Source organism: Struthio camelus, chromosome 15 (assembly GCF_040807025.1).
Source record: "Struthio camelus isolate bStrCam1 chromosome 15, bStrCam1.hap1, whole genome shotgun sequence".
In the NCBI taxonomy this organism is placed as follows: Eukaryota; Metazoa; Chordata; class Aves; order Struthioniformes; family Struthionidae; genus Struthio; species Struthio camelus.
Window position 1 is genome coordinate 19,816,897 of NC_090956.1, and position 21,866 is coordinate 19,838,762.

The window sequence follows — 21,866 nt, forward strand, 5'->3', positions numbered from 1 at the left end:
TTACCTATAAAATGTCCTTCACATACCTACCAGCCTGCTTTGGAGAAATCCACTCTCAGACTGTAAATACTACCAAGGTACTCCTCTTAACAATTCAGAAGCTCTACTAGACTTTGCTGAATCTTCTTTCTATTTTCCTGAGTGCTATATTAATACTAAATATTCCACTAAGGCCACAGCTCTCCTCTACAGCCTGGGAGGCATTCTCCATAACCCATAGCTCACCCAAAGAATACTCTCCATAACCACCACTTACCTACAGCCATACCTGTCAACCTCCTAAACATCAAATGTGTAGTAGTGACCTCCAAAATGCATTGCAAAGGCCCAACATTCATAGCAGTCATATGTCACCATGAGTAGCCACAATTGTATGGTTATAACACTGAAAGCATAGTACATAAAAACAAAAACGTTAAGGACTATCATCTCTAAAACATTATATAAAATAAACGTACAACTGAACGTAAAAATAAAATAATATAATGACAGAAACCAAAACAGAAAATAGTAATAATAAGTATATAAGGACACTTAAGATATAACTAACGTATCACCCCTGGAGAAGGAAAACTAGTCAGAAGATTCAGGATACACACTTTGGGAAGGAGAGTTATGTGTATGCAGTGGATGTCAGCGAAATATCAGAGCTACCGAAGAAGAGAAGAGGAGCACATCAGCAGTAATGCTGAGATTTCAGTCATGCAAAATACTTAAGAAATAGCAATTCAGTCAGAGAGTGCATAAGAAGTTTGCAGGAGGAAAATCTCCATTCCAAATTGCAAATCTAGTTAAGTCAGTCAATCTCCCCCTTTAATTGTTCATATGTTTGCTCCATACTCTTAGGAAAGCCACCACAACACGCTATCCATCTGGGTTTTCCATAGCCTTAGCACTCCCAACTGCATCTATTAGCTAGCCTCCTTAAACCCAGTGTCCTGTTCCCAAATTTCCCTAACAAGCACCAACACCAAGCCCAGCACTACCTGTCAGATATACCCAGAGCAGCACACTACTACCTCTGCACAGTGTTCTCCTGTAACCAGAAATGGATTTTCGGCCTGACACCACCACCAACAGATTACAAAGAGATCCACTCAATAACCCATTATCTAAACTTTGAGAGCACAACTTCTAATTTTTCTGAATTCCTGTGATAGTCTCCTGCAACGCAGACACTGAATTACTGTTGAGTTTTACTCAACTCTCACTAAAAAGCTTTTAGAAGCTCTATAAATCGTGCAGCTGAAAGAATTAAGCCTTAACAAGTCTGCGGAAGATGAAGCTAACCCCAGCTTCCTCCCAGCTCTCTTCTAAAAGCTAACTGCTGCCACGCACACCTGATCAACAGAGAGCTCTAGGGTGTGTTTACACCACACAGTATCGCACCATCTGGAGATCCCAAGAAATAAAACTAACTCCAGAACTGGAAGCAGTATGGTCTCTGTAACTTTTGGTTGCTGTTTGTGTCCTTGTAGCAGTGCTGTGCTGGCATAGCACTAGCTTGTTTGAAGAAAAATGTTCATGGTATATCTTCATTTCCTCCTCGATTACATCATTGCACTGTGGCATTGCTATTCCCTAATTCCAGGCACTGCACCCCAGAAATTACTGTAGAACCTGGCGGGTATTTCGTGAGATGCTATATTTCCCAAACCAGCGTGCCTCTAACACTAAAGCAATGTTTGGGTTGCAAGAACAGTCTCCATCTTATCCAAGGATCTTGTTTATGCCTGCGTTATGCCTTTAGATTTTCAACTTTTGCAACAGCAGAGAGCTGATGCAGTGCTAAGGGCTGTGCTGTGCTGGGCCTGGTTGCTTTCCAAAGGTAGAGTTAAAAAAGAAAAGTTGCTGCTTCGTGTTCGGCATACCTTTTTGAATTTGTCTGCATTTCTTGTCTTGTGTCTTCTGCAGACTGCCTCAGGCCAAAGTGTCATTAGTATAGTCTGGAGACATGCAGAATGGCTGTAATAACATGGTTCTTTTTCTCTTCCTCTTTACTATCTTAATGGATTTTACAGGATTACTGACTTGTAACTTTTCAAGAAGACAGTCTCCTCTTAGCTTGCTTTAGTACAGGACACGTGAAACACCTGATGTTCTACAAATTCCAGTGAAGGGGATAGACTATCAGACACTTTCAAAGTAGACTTGGAAGCAGTTCCAGGCTCTGCAGGATATTGGTGGATATATCAAAAGCAGAACTGGGTACATGCGCTATTGGCTGTCAGGCCTGTCACAAGGGATTTGTGGAACATCATTTAAAGAGAGAAATTCAGTGGGACTCTGAGCTGGTGCAATATTAGTCACCATGTGTAGTCTAAAATGTGAATAAATGCACAGAACTGTCAACTCAAGAGTGCAACTTCTGGGTCTTCAGGCTCAGCACAGTCTCTGAAAGGTAGAGCAGAGCATCACAAGCAACAGGCAGGACAATCCAGCTGCTTCAGCGCAGTTGCAATGCTGTGAGGCTTTTGGCAAGATGCAGTGCAGAAGGCAGTGTATTGACAGTGACACAATGCAAGTTTAGAGTAAGAAACTAAGTGGGTGAGGAAATGAAATACCTGAAGTGCAGCGTAAGGCTTGGGTATCCAGATAGGATTAGGACCCCTTTTTACTGAAGATGGGAAGGCCAAAACAGTGATCAGTCAGAAAGGACAAACACTGGAGAGCAAACGCAACCCAATGCCTGGTCCCAGCTGAGGTGCACAAGTATTGCTCCTAGAAAGGGGTGAGGGGGCAGACAGGTTCCACCATTTCCTCTCCCAAATAAGCTATAAAAAGCAATGCATTTATCTTCCCGAAATGCCTAACTGCCTCCCCACACTCTCCTGTCCACTTGGGCCCAGCCAAGCAAAAGAGACTGACATCGAAACAAGAAGGTGACAAGAAGCATGAGGAGCTGTCAAATCCCTCTCCTACCATGACAGGTCTGCAAAACGCTATCCTCCCCACGACAGCACAGCTACTAGAAAGAGCAGGCGCAGAGGAGGGAGAGGCTGCAAAGGGTTATGGACACAGACTGGTCTCTGTCTTAATGAGAACATAAGATGCTATTGACAGTGGTAGAGTGGGAAACCCTTGCTCCGTGACGGTCTATAAAACCTTGTAGCTGGAGTTGGACTGCAGCTGGCCGAGGTCACTCAGGTGCCAGTGGTCCAGTGTTGGGACGATCTTGGCCCCTATCTGCCCACGTACCATTCCATCCGCAAGGGGGAAGACGTTCAGAGAGTTAGGACGTTCCTTCCTGCTAAACAGAGAAACAGAGAGAGAGGGAAAAGCAATCGGTTAGCCACTCACAAGGTTCTTATAGAAAAGAAACCTCACATGAGCTCACATGAAATATTAATCACCAGAAATTGAACTGTACTCCTGCCCCTCACTCTATAGCTGTATGGACTCCCAACACCCACACTTCCATGATCTTGTCTATTCAGCCCCATGGTGTCTATTGCTGGAGCTCTACGTCTCCCTGGGGAACTCTATAGAAAGGGGAAGAGATTAGGAGACCACAGCAGACACAACTGACTTCATTAACTGTATGGAAGATTTTGGGAGAATGAAAAAATGCAAGGGACTGTGAGTCAATTTAAGTCAACATATCCTCTGAGGAACAGAAAGCACTGTAGAAAACTAAGCCAAAGCAAACAACTCTCTTCTGTGAATACCATGAAGCTGACACCTCAGAGCTCCCACAGATCCTAGAGATCTCATCACTGAGTCACGAAAGAGGCTTAAGTGAGCGTTACCTACATGGCACTTCTATATATCCCAAATCTGGTTTGCTCCAACAGCAGAAATTAAACTTCTTTTGGAACGCTTCAGGTATTAAGGAAGAAAAGTAACAATTGCACTCCGTGATCACCGCTCCATATCCATGGTGTAATCCATTCAAAATTCAGGATATAAATGAACAGATAAATGAACGTATCAGCCACATGGCCAGATGTTTGTAATGATGTTTTCTTCATCTCTCATTTCTTCTGGTAATTGTAGGTGACTAGCTAGCTTTGGGTTTGATTGTGAATATATCAGCTGGCACAGATTTTGAGACTAAGTTCCAGCAGGAGAAAATCTAGAGCAAGTAGTGGAGGTGGAAAAGGCTGTAGCAGCAGGCCAAAGCCAGCAACTGATTTTGAGCCAGAGAAGCAGGCCTGCAGGGACTGGAGCAGACATCCGCTTAGCAGATCTCCTCAGCAGCCTCCACTAGCTGGGTTCCAGTGGCCCTCCAGAAACAAACCAAGCTGATCCTCTGTGCAACACGCACCCACAAAGGAGTTCAATAATGATACTTCACCAGCTCCTCTATGGGCCTACTCCCCCTTTGCTCAAGTTTCTCACTTACTGGTACAGGAAAAGGTAAAATCTATCTGTCTGTACATGAGAATTAGTAACGCTAGACCTTCACGTGTCTTTCTTTAATGATCATCAGCAGTGGTCTAATTGCTATGCAAAAAAAAGTTTGGCTATGCAAAAGGTGAACAGATTTGCCTAACAAATCAATATTTAGACTTCAAAATCAAACTAAGCAGATGGGCTTGTCAGATTTAATGCCCAGGAACAGGGCAGCAGTAAAGAGTCTCCTCTTAAACGCAGATGCATCCCCCTTCTCAGCCTGGCTCCATGTTTACGCTGTGGGATGCTGCTCCCGGACAGGGAGATCATTTCTCCTGAGATCTAGCCAAGTGACAGATACAACTGCTCCACTTGTGACCTTGGATGAAAATGACTGCAACAGAATCTATGGCCCCTGAGACTTGTGCAAATGCACTAACACAGATGCCGATGCAAGGGTCAGCTCATTTATGGAGAAAGAGGTGGAGTGTGAATAGAAGAAACAATGTTTGTGCAGAAAAATCAGAATGTCCAGCTGTTCCCTCCTCATTGTCTCATTGACCTAGGGCACTGTGCTGGCATGCCAGTGTCACTCATGGTGAGGAATAACTGCTTGCTGTGACCCATCTGTGATAGATAGAAAGGGCAGAAAGAAAGGTGTTTCTCAAGTAGCTCAGCGAGGAAAGTTGGGATGCAGTTTTCCTAAGAATTTGCATTAGAATCTCCTGAAGATCCTAAGGATTCAAACATACACGGTTCATAGAAAATGGACAAATCCTCTGACAAAGGCAGCACATGGCTCTGGTTTTTAAAGGATCACTGATCACAGACACAACCTGAATAAGCTTAGTTTGGTTTACAGAGTAGACACAATCACCTTTCAACAGATTCAAAAACAGATTCATGTATAATAGGGATTATAAATTTCCTTTTAGCCTTTCCACTCAAAAGGAATCTCTATAAGGTGCTTGTTACTTTTTGAAATTAGCAGCCACTGTAGAGTTATACAAAATATTCCACTGCTTAAATACTGATTTTGCTTAAATGCTGATTAATTATCTCTATCCTGACATTTATACCTGCTCCTAATATTTCATGACGATTTGTAACAAACTACATCTATTAGGTCTTCCTACATTTACTACTAACCTACCTCTCCTGATCCTACTGCTATCATTCCAAGACCCTGAAGACTTGCAAATGTGTTTTATTTTCTAAATAACTTGCTAGGGAAACTTTTTTCCCCTAAGATGAAATCTTCACCCCTATCACCATACTGATCTAAAACCCACATTAAGCTATAGTCAGTTAGGTGCAAGAGACCATGAAAAGATTCAAAACTAGAAATTGAAACTTTATGCCACGAAGAGGGAAGATTCCTAGCTTTATGCTCAGAGATACAATGGCCCAGAAACCCCAAAGATCCTGTTTTAAAGGAATCACTCTGCTCAGGAAGAAAAATATGTACTTTAAGCCAGTTTTAGAGCAGCTTTAAATGTTAGTTTCATATCTTTCCTCTTTTTCAGCTTAGAATGATGGCCCTAAGGGAGTCACGCTTCACAGGTGGAGAAACAGGTAGGTAGGGAAAAGCTCCTGTAACTCTCTAAAACATTCCTGAAAGGAGTTTATTTTCTGAAAAATAAGTGGTGCATAGAGAATATCTAACAGTTTGCTATAAATATTTTTTTGATGCTATGCTGGGATGGCTTAACATTAAGTCACTGGCTGCATTGCCACTTCTTAAAAATTTAGCCATCTCATACACGTGCTGACAGAGTCATTAAACCATACTTCCTCTTTACGTAATATCTGCCAGGTTTCCTTGGAGATTCCACAGCTTATTTTTACATTCCTATGTAAACACATACGTATTTAAGATGGAAGGGGATGCAATACTCTACTCAGCATACAGTGAACGTATGAACTCTATGCTCCACATTAAACAAAGCACAGAGGTGCACAGTCTCAGTAGTGTCAGAATCTGTAGCATCTTCAGGAAAGCATTTTAATGTAATGTAGATTGTTACGAAAACTGCTTTCAAAATTTCCTTCCTGAGTTGCTTTGGAAACACTTTCCCACCCCTCCTCTATCTCCTGGGGAAGGGGGAAGGACACAAACTGCAGAAGAGCTAGCTGTAGCTTTCCAGTCCAGGGGCTGACTTTACCAACTGGGTCTTTAAAAAAAAGTTTAGAGCATCCTCAAGGCTGGTCTAACTTTAGAGTGCTCACTACAGCCCTTTAGAGCAACCTTCATAAACCAAATTCTTTCCCATATAGAGGGACTCTCTTAATAATGATTAATTCTGCCTTGTGTTTATATGATAAATGTCAAACTCCTCAAAAATGGTTTTCAGTAGCGAAAACCTGGGATCAGGATGCTTTTTAATCCTAAAGCTTATAAAATATAACAAAACTGTTTGTTTGCCAATATTTGAAGATGAGAATTGTTCTCTTTGTAGGCTCAGGGCAGAGGACTCATTGTTCAGGCCAAAGTCAGAAGTGCATTCTGAGAATCACCAACAAGAGCATGCATCTCTGTCCTGCTTGGAAAACATGGATGCTTTGTACTGTATGGCAAACTAAGGGAAAAAAGACCTTTAAAATACTCAGGGATGGGAAATGTAAACATCCGATTCTACAGGACTGATGTGGTTTTGGGACCGAACTTCAGCATCTTCTGCTTCTGGGCACACACAAGCTTCTTCCTGATGTATGAACACAGCAGCTTGCAGGTTCCCCTTGCGTCAGCCCAAGAAACTGTCACTTGTATGAGCAAGTCTAACGTGGAATACCAGTAGGCAGAGACAGCAAACAGGCCAGTACAGTACATCCCCAGCATCACACCACTGCCACTCAACAGCAACCTCCAAAACTAAGATTAATAAAGTTAAGATGCAGCAATAGAATTTACCTTTTCCTCCATGACTGGCGATGACTGCAGTGACAAACATAACAGCCAAAACAGAGCAGCAATCGCACAAAAAGCGAGACAGAAAAACAACCATTAGAGAGCAAAGGTCATGCAAACGTGCAGCCCTCCAACAGACACAGTCTATCCATGCCCCCTACTCACACAGCACAGAAGTGCACACCCCACTCATCACCCCTCTCCGATGGTGAGAAACATCCAGGTAGCCCTACAGTTCTTGCACAAACATTTCTCAAAGTGATAGGCAAACATACTTGGAGCACTCATGGGCTTAGGCAAATACGCACTTATGTAGTATACCACACAGAACACACCCAAGCACATCCATGGATGAAAATGAACAAACGCGTTCACATAAACACCTAGGAAGGCTGTGAGCAACGTAGGCCCATATCTCCCCTCAGCACACATCAGTGCACCAGGATGCACAAATGTGCAAATCCATATACAGCTGTGTAGCGACACACAAACATACATCCAGCAGAAATGCTTGTGCTAATACAAATACGGAGCTACACACACACAGGAACAGTGCAAAGCTTGAAATGAAGGAAAAAGCCCTGTTTCCCACTGGTTGTTCGTACAAATTCAGGTCAAAGCCCTGTCAAGGGCTTTGACAGACATACAATGTACAGCCTTCCTCTTTCTTTTTTTCTCTCCCAAGAGACTAGTGACATGCCACGCTTAAAACCTCAAAAAACTGCAATTTCTCTAGCACAGAGAGGCAACTCCTGAAGAAAGTTTTGCTCTTCACCCCAGGAGAATGGTGGTCTTCCAGACACTACCAGTAATGCTTTTCACTGTGCTTCTCTTTCACTGAATGATGGCATGAAGCCACAATTAATTTGATCTTATTTGAACTTATTTGAAACTTAGGAAAGGGAAATCTCACTAAAATCAATTTCCACCATGCAGTCCAAACTTGGCAGATACATATCAGAGCCACCATTTAAAACAGGGAGGCCCTGAGCGCACTCTCGCCTATATTACTTCTACATTTCATGGTGGAAGAACTTTCACAGATATATTCTTATTTACAGAAGGATACGTGGGAAGAGAAACAAGCCTAACATCCTTATCCCATTAATGTTGTGACACAAGGATCAGCCTGGGTTCTGAGAACATGCTAAACTCCCAGACCACCAGAGGGAGAGGAGAAAGAAGAATAGTCAGACACAAAGAAGATGTTACGAATGACACCTGTACTTCTATTCAGAAGAACATCTACAAACTATCAGTTCCTTTTTATACCATGTCTTATCTTGCATTCTGCACCCATCAGGCCTGTCCCATTTGCCTAGAAATGCTACCATCTATCTTTTCTTTTGCCAATGGATTTTTATATTTTAGATAATCCATTTGGATACTGAGTTCAGCATAATCTTCAGTCAGGAAATGGTCAGAGCAATTGGCAGACACCAAACACTGTATTCTGTAACTATTTTTATTCTTCTAAAACCCTGTCTGTTGTGAGATTAATTTACAGTTTTGCAGAAAATACAACACCAGTGTAACTCAGTATAGCCCATTAAATATCCATCACATCCTTTAGCAACTCCTCTCTAGAAGGAATACTATAAAATAGTCTATATATATTCTGGAATATTTGACTGGCAGAAGAGGAAGGGTAAATACTTGATTAGGGAGGGTCAAGCAATTTTAGCCAGTGCTCGGGAAGGGCTTGTGTAAGAGCCAGGTCCAGAACACAGCCCGGACATGTAGCAGTTTGCAAAGGAGGAGTCTTCATCTCAGTTCAGACCAGCATACACATCCTGAGGTGTGGTTCTGATGTACCACAGCGCACGTTCCCCAGCGGCTGTGGGAGCAGCTGTCCTTGCCATGTCAGAGGCTTTGACCCAGACAGAGCTTCCAATGGAGGGTGCAGCTCTGCAAGTCTCAGGCTTCAGGAAGTCATGGGGCCTCTCCATGAGGCTGGGGCAGATGGTCTTCTTTCCTGCAGGATGTGTGGAGCTGTTGAAGAGCTGTGTCACCAACTGGAGGAGTTAGAGGAGGAGGTCAGCAGGCTGCAAAGTATCAGAGAGGATGACAGAGAGATGGACAGGATCCTCTTAGAGACTCCACAGCTTCAAGAGCCCCAACTGCACTGGTGACACAGTTGGAGTCCATGCCTAGCAGGATAGTAAGTGGAAACTCCAAGGAAGGAGAAGGTTGGAAGCTGGTGACACCTTGTACCAGAAGTCCATGGGTCCTCATGGGATGCATGCATGGGTGCTAAAGGAGCTGGCTGATGTAATTGCAAGGCCCCTCTCAGTAATCTTTTGAGAGAGTCATGGTCATCAGGAGAGGTGCCTGAGGACTTGGAGAAAGTAAAAATGTCACTCCAGTCTTCAAAAAGGGCAAGAAGGAGGACCCAGGGAACTACAAGCCAGTCAGGCTCACTACAGTCCCTGGAAAGCTGATGGAAGAACTAATTAATACTGGATGCCATTTCCAGGCACATGAAGGACAAGGTGATTGGGAGTAGTCTGCGTGGCTTCGCAAAGGGGAAATCATGCTTAACCAACCAGACAGTCTTCAATGATGGAATGACTGGCTAGTTAGATGAGGGGAGAGCAGTGGATGTTGTCTACCTTGACTTCAGTAAGGCTTGACTTAAGTAAAACAGTGTCAGCACTGTCTCCCATAACATGCTCATAAGGTAAGCTGATGAAGTACGAGCTAGGTGAGAAGACAGTGAAGTGGACTGAAAACTGGCTGAATGGCAGAGCTCAGGGGGTTGTGATCAGTGGCGCAAAGTCTAGTTGGAGGCCTGTAGCTAGCCATTTACTCCAGGGGTCAATACTGAGTCCAGTCCTGTTTAATGTCATCATCAATGATGAGGCAGAGTACGCCCTCAGCAAGTTTGCTGATGATACAAAACTGGGAGGAGCGGCTGGTTCACCAGAGGGCTGTGCTGCCATTCAGAGGGACCTCAACAGGCTGCAGAGATGGGCAGAGGGGAACCTCCTCAAGTTCAACAAAAGGCTCCTGCACCTGGGGACGAATAACCCCAGGCACCAGGACAACCCGGGGGCTGACCTGCTGGAAAGCAGCTCTGCGGAGAAGGACCTGGGGGTCCTGGTGGACAACCAGTTGACCATGAGCCAGCAGTGGGCCCTTGGGGCAAAGGCGACCAGCAGTATCCTGGGCTGCATTAGGCAGAGCATTGCCAGCAGGTGGAGGGAGGTGATCCTGCCCCTCTGCTCAGCCCTGACGAGGCCACACCTGGAGCGCTGTGTCCAGGTCTGGCTCCCCGGTATGAGAGAGACCTGGAGCTGCTGGAGCAGATGCAGCAAAGGGCTACTGAGATGAAGAAGGGACTGGAGCATCTCTCCTAGGAGGAAAGGCGGAGAGAGCAGGGCCTGTTCAGCCTGGAGAAGAGAAGGCTCAGGGAGATCTTATCAATGTGAATAAACACCTGAAGGGAGGGCGTCAAGAGGAACAGGGCCCGACTCTTCTCCGTGGTGCCCAGTGACAGGGCGAGAGGCAACGGGCACAAACTGAAGTACAGGACCGTCCATCTGAATCTAAGAACGAACTTTGTTCCTGACAGCGTGTCTGAGCACTGGCACAGGTTGCCCAGAGAGGTTGTGGAGCCTCCATGCTTGGAGTATTCAAAAGCCGTCTGGACAGAATCCTGGGCCAACGCGCTCTAGGCAACCCTGCTTGAGCAGGGCGACTAGGTGGTCTCCAGAGGTCCCTTCCAAACCTCTACCATTCTGTGAGTCCATGATACAGTCTCCCTTGATCTACACGTAACTGTGGCTTTCTGTCCTTTCTGTACGTTGCGTAAAAAGACTCTGGTAGCCTTACAAATGAGACTGTAACAATCATATGAAACAATCATGCTTCAGAAAAAAAGGAGGGCTCTTTCTCTGAGATACCGGTATCTTCCAGCCGCAAGTTATTCTTGTAGTCAAAGCTACAACACTATCTAATTACTACAGGTGGTGATGAAATAGAAAATAGACACTCCTTCAAAAGATTAAAACCTGTATTTTTTCCTGGCAGAGCTGGAAGAGAGGGAGCATGGATCATGCAGCAGTTATTTCAGTTTTATGCAAAACTGTTCATTTTTGAAAAAGTTATGCAGAGGAGGCATGTGCAGAAGATCAGTTCTAGAACTCTGAAATCCTGGGACAAGTGGCTAAAAAAGGAGCTTATCCAGACCTATTCCGAAGCCTCCAGAACCAATTCCTTATAGGTGTGATTAAGAAATTGCACTGTACAGTGGAGAGATCATGTGGGAGAAAAACTAGATGAGTCAGTCTGCCTCTGAGTTGAGGGGAAAACTGTTTAAAATCGTGATCTTTCTGCCCTTGTGATGTTGCTAAACCTGACTGTCTATTGATCGGCAGTGGAACTGAGGTTCTCTCTGTAGAACTAAAGAAATGGGAGAATGAACTGGCATTTTACTTCAAGCCATGATGTGTCATGTCTGCTCTGAAGCTCACCGCTCCCCCAGCCCCTAAGTGAGATACAGAAATAGCAGCAAGATATAAATACAGATATCAGCATGGCTATTCTTCTTCCTGTAAAACAACCACATCTTTCAACCTAACTGGCACTTCCCATCCACCTGAAAAGATCTAGTCTATCCTGGTCACCCTCTACCATGGAGCAGCTAAGAACTCATGCAAAAGCACAGTAGAGCAGTAGAGGCACACAGCACTGGAGTAGCTTCAAGCGTGGATTTTCTTCTAGTTAGTGAGCACAAGTATGCCATCAGTACCAAACTACAGACTGACTCTTTCCTAATCTAGTAGGATCTCTTGCCTTCCATTTAAATCATGGTCCTCTGGCAGAAAAAAAAATGTGCTAGTCAGAGAGGGAATAACAAGGCTGCAGGGGATCTGGCAGGAGTCTCAGGCTATTTACCAAAGTTTCTGAAGACACATGCCTTGTACTGCTCCCTTCCTCCCCACCCTCCCCAAGCCTCTTTCACAGGGGGTCGCTTTTTTCTCTCCCTTTCTCTTTCTCATTTACAATACACAGTCAAAACTTTGGCAAGCTGGGTTCAGCTTGTTCCAGGGCAGTCCAATCCAGTAAAAGGAAGCCATAGCAGACAGAAGGATTTAGTTTTTGGGGTTTTTTTAATGTCAGGACCTGAAAATTCCTTTCAATTACATTACCTCAAAGGCAACTGACATTCTGGTATTTAAATGTCACAGACCTAAATACAAGGTACTATAATATCCTCACTTATTCATCCTTTATTCTTAATATCTTCTTTTATTCTTAATTTCAAGTAATTTTACTCCTTCTTCATCTCCAAACTCTGCTCGATGCTCTTTTGTATTTCATCACTTCTGTCAGATAATACTGCTTCCCCTTCAAAAACCTTCATGGTTTTCTGCTTACCTAATTTTTCCATTATTTTCAACTCTACGTCTCTTCTCATGCTGCCCCTGCGTATACTCTGACATGCCAGCCGTACTCCTTTTCTTAGCCTAATGCTCCAGATTTATTTTTGATGAAGTTCACAGATATTAACTAAGTGAAGTTCAGAGATATTAATCAAGATCACTCAGATGTATTTTATGAGACCAGAGAGAACGTAGTTAGCTGGCCATCTCTTCTGAGTATTCCTGTGCTACTGGTACTGTCTCTTGTCTATTTTCAGACCAACAGCTGCCATGGCTTGTGGTCAATATGTGTGCAACACCTTTTGATATTGCTCAAGGCCAAAAGAAGTTAAAAAGTTAAAAAAGAACAAGCAAGGAGAACAAAAAGAATTTCCTCTGGCGCATCACTTGGTCAATATTGTTCCCCTAGGGACTACTGTTTTAGTTTAAAAACCCTTTCTGGGTTAGAGAGTGTCACTATAGTGTTAATCATATCGTTAGCATGTAATGATTAACACAAACAGTAATTTGACATGCATAAGAATTCCCACAGAGAACACCTTTCTTATGGCTGAGTCACTTAACAGATCGTGCTTGATCTGAGTAGATTAATAATATAGATTAATATTATATGTTATGTGATCTATTACTTCTCTAACCAATATTTCTGAAACTTCTTTGTTATTTCTCATCCCATGGGCATTATCATTGGTATATAAACTCATCACAGAGCAAGCATCTGGTTTCTTCACACACTAGTTAAAATCACAAGTATCTGTACTGAAATCAATGCAACTGCAGCTTTTCTGCTTTAAATTTGATCTAAGGGCTGTAAGGGCTGATGATTTTACACAATGAACTTCTTTCCTACTGCTGTCATTCTTTAACCAAAGGCTGATTCCTAATGGTGCTACGAAAATGGGAAAATCACCTTTTTGGGCAGAAGGAGACTTATCTGATCTCCTGATGACTGACTCTACAGAAATCTGCCCTTGAAGAAACAGGAGAAATCAAATACGACGCATTTAATTGCTACATTTTTGTTGCCTTCTATCACGCAAACACACAAAGACACACACACACACACACACAGTTGTATACTCTCTGCCATCCCCATTCATTTTATAAACTTTTTACGTGCCACCTGAAAATAAAAACTTTTTTTTCGAGGCCCATAACAATAGTAGCATGGCAAAGCCTAAGCTTTGTTAGAGAACATGTAACAAAGCTCCTCTTCACCAAGCCTTAGAAAACTTACCTACAACTTACCCACAACCCATTACAAATAAGCTTTCTACTATAATCCATGCCTCCAGGGAAAGATCCCTGTTCTGGTTTCTTTCTCTTTCCAATACGTGCACTCAGCTTATAAGTTCCTGGAGGGCATACATTATATGGAGAGGTTATGGCCCTACCTTCTCCCAGGTAGACTTCCCTCAGTTTGATTATTTCCCCCAACTTGCTGCATCTTGGATCGCTCAATGTGTTCCACATAGGTCTGGATCATCTGTGAACAGGGAAAAATCCATGAGCCAAACAGAAAAGCAGAAAAGACTCCAATTCTGCTTTTGCTTGGTCTTCTCCAGCATCTACTTCTAATGTCCTTTCTTTTTTGCATATATCCTTGTCTTTGCTATTCTTTTAAGCTGATAATATAAGTGAATGGACTAATCTGACAGAAGATCTGACAGAAAATAGGGTCAAAAAATTACTTAAGCTTAATATCGTAACAGAAGGTCCACAAACGAGTGTATCCAAAAATAATGAAGAATGTCTCCTGGAGGCTAGTTGGCAGTGGGAGATGAGGTAGTAGGGCAGTGCTCCGAAAGTTCAGAAGCCATAGTTATCACTAGTGTCGTAAAGCTCAATTCTTTGACATGATTTTACATATAGGCTAAGAGTTTATTTTTCTAAAAAAAAGGAGATGACAACTTACCTCTGTGTGACGTTGATGTAGAGCATTATATTCTTTCTTCATTTCTGATTCACGTTCCTCCAGTCGTGAAACTACCAAGAAAAGATTCCAGCCATCAGCTAACATACACATTAGGCTCCCCAAAGAAACTAGAGGGTTCTCAAAGCTTATATTACAAAATAGACATACTGCATTAGAAATGAATTCATACCTACTGAGCCAAACAGAAACAGAATTATGCACGTTATGGAATCTGGTCTTCACTGGAAATTCATTTCATGGCTACCATTATGTTTCCAAGATGAGCAGACCAGATAGTGCAATGAAAGTTTAGAAGCAGTGTTCTTCAGCAGTAGACTGGTGTCCTACAAATGTGCTAGTTTGACGACAGTTCAAATTATGCTTTTGGTGGGCTCCTCTGGCTATTTGAGGAGCAGGAATACCAGACAAAACACCAATTACTTCTGGTGGGAACCTCAGCCAGCAAAACACAGCCGCACATGTGAGGGAAGTAGCTTTAAAAGAATAAAATGTGATAGATTATACAAAAAAAAGAGAGGTTCTTTTCAGAGACAAAGAAACTGGAAACTAGGTTCTGAAGCTTCAGCAATGGCCCAAATATTGCAGCTGGAGAGACTGAGCATGCTCCATGCAAAAGAAACAGTGAGGCCTCTACCACATCAGTGCTACGTACAGCTGATCCTTTAGAGAGCTCAGAAGTTCATGCCAAAGTAAGAGAGAGCTGCAGAGTCCAGGCTTTGCATATATTACTTTAGAATCCAAACAAACAAACAAAAAATATTTCAAAGTAGAAGTATTCGTTCATGAAAGGCCAACTACATAATCATATCTGTTGCACAACTGGGCTTACTCTGATCTGCATAGTTTTTGGTCTTCAGCTCCAGCTGTCGAGTCTGAAATTCAAGGTGTTCCACTTGGATTTGTAGTTCTTTCTTCTCCTGCTCCAAGGCATCTTCAAACTCTATGAACTTCTGAATAGGGAAGAAGCAGAGAGAAAGTCAAGGATAAGGAATAAATGTTAAATGCATTTTCCCTATAAGATTTTTCTTCTCCTCTCCCCCTTCACAAAAATGAAAAAATTGAGGGAATAAATTACAAAACAGGAAATATGATTTCTTTAAAGTAGTGGCAGTAGCTCAATAGCATTTAATCAAGGTGAGCAGAATGTTTTCTAAGAGAAAATATTAACTGTATTTAGTGTATAATAATATATAAACTATGGTCCAATACAAGTTACATAAGCCAGTGCAATTCTGTCATCTTCAGTAATATTGCTCTTTCTCATACCAGGCTGATTTTTGATTCCTGTTAATTTAAGGTTGAAGATGATAATTTCTGTGTCATAATCATATATTTATAACTACGTATGTCAGAAAACTCCTTCAGATTGATTCTTCTATTAGAGCAGCTTTAGAAAGCTTCAACTATAGTTTAGTTTCTGTAATTGTAGGCATAATTCACGTTTTGGGTAAGCTTTGTGGAAAACTTGACCACAACTGTCAGATTTCACGGTCACCTGTACAATCCACTTCCCAGAGCTCGGACCAGATGGTTAGAAAGGTTAGAAAAAATGCAAATAAGGGCTAGACAACCGATAAAGTTAAAATAACAGAAACGACAGTAATTTGGAATGAGAGGATACTATAGGGATTGTATATAACTTTAACCATTGAATTATCAGGAAATTCTGAAAAGTCTTACTTATTCGCTTTCACAGGTTGAGTTAGAGCCTGAGTCAGTATGGAAAGGGAGAAGGAAAGGGAAGAAAAAATGGGCTGGGTCTGCAGCTGTGGGGAAGTAAAACTTCCCTATCTAACGAAAACTCTCCTCTCCTAGGGAGACTCCCCTCGGCCAGAAAGCATTTACTGCAGCCAACTTGATTCTCAAGTCTGTTCTCCAGGCAGGGAGCCCAGAGGGACCTCAGCTCCTGGAGATGGTGAACTGCCCCAGCCATAAACTTGAGAAAGACTCTGAAATACAGGAGCCAAAAGGGTGAGAAGGAAAACAGGCAGAGATTGTCAGAGCAGGCAGTTTCACAAATGTGTATGTAGGAAGAAAAGGCCTGTCTGGCTCCTTTTAGCAAAGAAGGGAGGAAAAGGATCATTCTGCTGCTAACTATTAGTAACAACCAAGCGGCAATTGTACACACAGTAATTTGGATTACTGCACAGGATACAGGGCTGAATAAAAGATTTTTACCTTATGTACTCATTTCTGAAAACATACAGAGGTGATGAAAACACTGCAGAAAAATACCTAATTTCAGGTTATGGTTTCTGTCAAATGCCACTTGGGGCTTGGGAGTTTTAGTAATTCTCTACATTGGTTACTATCGTACAGAGCAAAAAGAAACAGAGGGAAGAGTAAAACATACGAAACATTCAATTTAGCTCCACTGTAGTGGATGCACGCTGGTATTATTTACACATAACTGTTGATAAACCGTAGTTGCAGTTGCCCTCGTGAAACTTTTAAACCAAACAATGGGATGCCTGGAAAGTGAATATCACCTTCAAATCTCTGAGTATGTTTAAGCAAACCTAGTTTTTGTGCTATATATGGACATGGGTGGTGGGGGGGGGGGGGGGTGCACAAAAGACTACCCAGCTGCAATAATGACGCACAATCCATACTACTGGACTCAGAACAGCGCTCCCTAAGACAACTCATGAAAAAACACATGGGATTTGTTTCATTAATCAGAAACATCCTCCCTAGAGTAAACCAAGTCTAAAATCCAGCATAACCATGCTTACAATGCAGTAGAATACTACAACTATCCTACTAGTTTTACAATAAATCCTGGCTTGACCTTAAAAAATCCCAAAAGTCCACGTGCCGAGCCTCGTTATGTTATTCCTAAACAGCTAAATCTAAGGAAACTAAAACCACCGCAACAGCTCTCCCCCTAGAGATTACACATGCATATAATCACACCATATGTTCTTCTTGCTCATTTTAGGTATTCTGTTTAGAAAAAAAACTTACAACCCAGCCTAGTATTCTTTCAAACACAAGTCAGTTATAAAACAACAGGCTCCGAGTCGTCTGCACTAACTAGTCCAGTAATTAAAGCATAAATCTGTCCCACCGAGCAGCGAGAACAAGACTCTGCACTCGAGCAGCTGTGAAATTCTACAACAGAAACATCACTGCACGTCGTGCCAACTGCAGAGCCCATCGGAATAACTTTCCAGCCTCCCAATAGTCTTTTGCCTGTTTTGGAAAATGAGTTAGTTATGCACTAACGGTCTGTCAAACTTCATTAGGGAATTCTAGGTCCAGATTCAGAGCTGCAAAGCAAGAAAGAGAGGAGGAAATAAGGTGAAGATGGCTTTAATCTTCCTTTAAGATGTTTTATAGAACAAGAGGAGGCCTCAGGAAGTAAGTCAGACTACAAAGAGCAGCCGACATCTCAGCGGTGTGCTTTCCTCCCAGCCATATCTTGGCTTCTTCTTGGTCTAGTCGCAAAACGCCCCTTACATTGGGTCCTGACAGGCTCAGCAGCACATAAACATCTGGCTGCTGCAATCTCCTGTTTTTAAAACAGTGAAAGTTGAGGGAAAAGAGACGCCTGCAGTCTGCAACAGTGGAAAGCGGGGCCCCTACAAACAACGCCACTCCGCAGAGCGGAGGACTGCTCTAGCTTTAGCAGTAAAGCCAATGATCCCTCTCTTTGAAGGCTGTAGTGCAAGGGAGTCTCAGTAATTTTAATCTGACAAACAAAGTAAAACCCCACCGTATTTTAGAAGAGACAGATTCTGGGGAAAACAAGATAAGATCTTGTCTTTTTAGACAAGATTTCCAGAGAAAGAGATGCAACTAAGTGCACAGTAATATAACTATCATCTCTTTGATTTGTTAAAGTTCTGCACGCAAAACAGCACAGGCAGTATTCTGCTGTATTCTCAGGACGAGACAAGCACCTTTCCTCTTACTTTTAGTGGAAATAGCAATAACACAAGAGCCATCATTACGCGTGTGAGCTTCACCTTCTCCCTGTAAATAACTGAAGGGCTACATCACTTGTTATTCCTGCCCGCTTTCGTTACTGCTCAGTAAATTCCTCTGAACAATGAGTCAGTTCTCATTCCCCCAGGTCTGTATTTATGTAAAGGTATAAGCACACTCTAGCCGTGGCTGATTCGCTGCGCTCAGTGTTCTGCAGCATCTTTAATCTTCATCTGTTACTGGGCTTTTAACTTTCTTTTCCCTCCTGTCCAGATTTATTACAATAAGGGTTTTTTCCCCTATGGTTGTTCTTCTAGCAATATTTTCTACAATTATCAGGAATGCCAATACTCTTCTTCCACAACATTATTTAAGGACTTGCTGGATATTGCAGAGGCTATAGATTTACTTTTTTCATTAAATTCTAAGAGCGTACAAGGTTTTAGATTTTTAATTAAGCATTTTTTTCTCTCTGAAGTGCCAATTAAACATTCAAATAGTCACTAATAAATGTCCAACAATCTGCTTTATGGATTTTGAGAAGGCCAGACTTACTTTTCAAACATGGTGCACAATAACTATGTCATTTCAGAATGAGTAAAGAGAAGAAAGAAAAAAAAAAAAATTCCTAACCAATACGACTGCCCTCTGCAACAGCCCTGGAGAAGAAGCAGTTCAACTTGCTCGGAGGACTGGTTTAAGCTACACCAACAGAAAAGCTATTTCCCTGGTATAATCTCCATCTCCTCTCAGGGGTTTGCTGGAACCGCTCCGCACTAAAGCTCTGTTGACAAACCCTTTTAATTATAGCCATGGCCTAAATCCCTGTCACATCTCACTCGCTCAGCTTTCACTCTCTTGGCTTTTGAAATGCCCTCATTTTGCTAGTTCCCCATCCAGGAGCATCACGTCAAAGCCAGGTAGGAATTACATTTTCAGGGACAATAAAAAATGGACATTAAAAAATATTTCACAGATTTCTGGACAGTAAATTACGAAGCAAAGAGGATATAAGCCCAATTTTATTCCCACTATGTAGGTCACCTTTAATAGGATTCCTGAATTTCCTACTGTTGTACTGTTGTTTTGGTTTAATTTACAGAAACTGAGCAAAAGATTAAGTCTTTTACAGCTTCTTATTCAGTCCTGTCTATTTTGCAATCTCAAAGTAATCAAAGAAACAGGAAACTAGAAATCAGCTAACCCGTTCAGGTTTTCTTAACATACACAACTACATGCTACATTTGGAGAAGAAAGAACAGAGACAACAGTATTAAAAATTCTTATTATCCGAAGTATTTGCAGGGAAGAAAAGCGTTTCAGGTAAATGTGTTGCAGTATATCCTGTTCTCTGTCTCGTTGAAGAGATCGAATAGCAACATTTGGGCACAGGGACCCAACGGCTCTTTCTCCTGCCCCGTTCTGACGCGGCTTGCCGTGTCAGACCTGCCTAAGACCTGCCGTCTCCCCGGGCGTCGGGAAGGGCGCGGGGCTGAGAGCAAGGGAAACCGCAGGTCCACGGAGGTGGGCTGTAAAACACAACCTGCCGCTCCAGCAGGCTTGGGGAGGAGAGGTTTCACTGCGGGAGCACTTCTCAGGAAAGCACGCTCCTCGGTGAGGAGGTGGCTTAGCACGCACTGTCACTGCCTCTCATTTTTCATGGGATGAGTGAGATCTCTTCAGGGCATCCAGGCAGGCCCAATTTTTTTCAAGAAGCCAGCAGCAGACATTTCATATAGCATCCACGGAAAGGCAGAACTAGCCACTAAATGCAACGCAGATTGAAACGACCTTGTTCAGCAATACAAGCGAATCCACAAGCACAACTAAGTGATGCCAGGTGTTTGGGAAGAACAAGCGCTCCAGGCATATTTGTATTACTCTTTTGTGAAAAGCATCCTCTAGAGATGGCTTCAGTAAAAGCAATATTTCATCTAATGCATGCAGTACAGCCTGGGGTTCACGGACTGCAGACCATCCAGCTACGCAGCACCATCTCCGCTGTTCATGATGGCTCTCCTGCCATGACTCAACTTGCACGGTGCTCTGTGTACCAGCCCCTGCTTTTGTATGTTGTTGGAAACTAATATACCAGGGTAAAAAAAAAAAATAGAAAACACAAATTTAAAAAAATCATTTTTTTCTTATTAACCAGACTTGCAGAGGCAGTTATGTTTTAAAAACCAAGCACATATTACTGAGTGAAATGCAACTTGGTGAATAAACACCTGTAATCATTTCACATTTTCCTTCCCCCCCCCCCCCCCCCCCCCATAAATGGAGAGGGTAAAATTCTGATTCTATTGAAACTGAGGAAATGTTCTCAGTAGGTCAAACAAGACCAGGATTTTACCCTGACCTTTTAAACATCCTGAAAATAAAAAAGCTGGGGGGACACTGACTTGAATGTTTTCCATCCGTAATATTTTCAAAGAGCACCAAAAGCAGTTCTCACAGAAGAAGAACGCCTGTTTTACTCTTTCTTCGTTTGTGTTTTTCCTCAAAGTTTGTGCACAACCAATCCTACCTAGATGCTGCAGTCAGATGCACAAAGACGAAGCTCCACATCTCTGTGGGAGCTAACTAAAATCAGCATGGGGCTTCGTAAGCAAAAAGAAACTACTTGCATGAATCAAATTCATACTTGTGGCCTTAGAAACGGAACAAACTCCAATGGTTTACTGAAAGCAGATATTACAGATACTACTCATGCTTCATTATAAGCTTAAACATGAAAGAGCAGAAAACAGTGGGCAAATGAAAGAACTCAACACAGCCTTGCAGTCTCTTTAAAGACATCTTAAAATAACTGAGATATAGCATTTAAAAAGAAATCTGTCCATAATTAAAATGGCCAGTGTATTAAATTTAAAAACTGAAAAGCAAATTTGCTGACTGCATTCTTTCACTTTAGTGCTGCTAAGAAAAAAAAACGGCTCTGGCTAGGCAACCTGGGCATGACTTGCTGCCATGAGCTGCCCTTAGTTTTGAAGGCGCTTCTCATGTGCAGAGTCAAGTGCTGTGATTGATTTCTCCCACTGGTTCACTGTAAGGAGCTCAGTTCAGACACACACCTCAGCAAGTTCACAACTCCCAGCTGCATTTCTACAGAGATGGAGTAAAGACATTTACAGAATGGAAACAAAAAGCACCAGATAAGTCCACTGATAGTTAAGAAAAAGTACTCATTTTTTATTTTATCCCATTATGACAAAGCAGATGGATGCACTTGAAGAAGAAACAAACCACTCCCCAAAGTTCTAGACAGCAAGACTTTCTATAGTGTAACATTTTTTTCCAGAACGCTTACACTTGCTTTCGAAGAATAATTTGTGGGCTGACACTGTGGCCTCGAAAAAAATTCCTAAGC

At 42.5% G+C, this 21,866-nt stretch overlaps 1 protein-coding gene across 50 annotated transcripts in view; it reads right to left on the minus strand.

Annotated features, from left to right (window-relative positions):
- The window catches only part of MAPK8IP3 (mitogen-activated protein kinase 8 interacting protein 3), an 83,545-nt gene that overhangs the window by 42,339 nt on the left and 19,340 nt on the right, over positions 1–21,866 (minus strand). For 12 of the 50 annotated variants that reach the window (XM_068907964.1, XM_068907962.1, XM_068907955.1 and 9 more), the window contains exons 2-6: positions 15,396–15,516; positions 14,546–14,616; positions 14,025–14,116; positions 7,247–7,270; positions 3,106–3,250 (exon numbers count right to left, since the gene is read on the minus strand). In XM_068907964.1, coding sequence (XP_068764065.1) covers positions 3,106–3,250; positions 7,247–7,270; positions 14,025–14,116; positions 14,546–14,616; positions 15,396–15,516 — 453 coding nt within the window. Of the gene's footprint in view, positions 1–256; positions 385–3,105; positions 3,251–7,246; positions 7,271–14,024; positions 14,117–14,545; positions 14,617–15,395; positions 15,517–21,866 lie in introns of those variants that run through there. The other 38 variants (XM_068908000.1, XM_068907995.1, XM_068907986.1 and 35 more) reach the window with 8 other exon arrangements.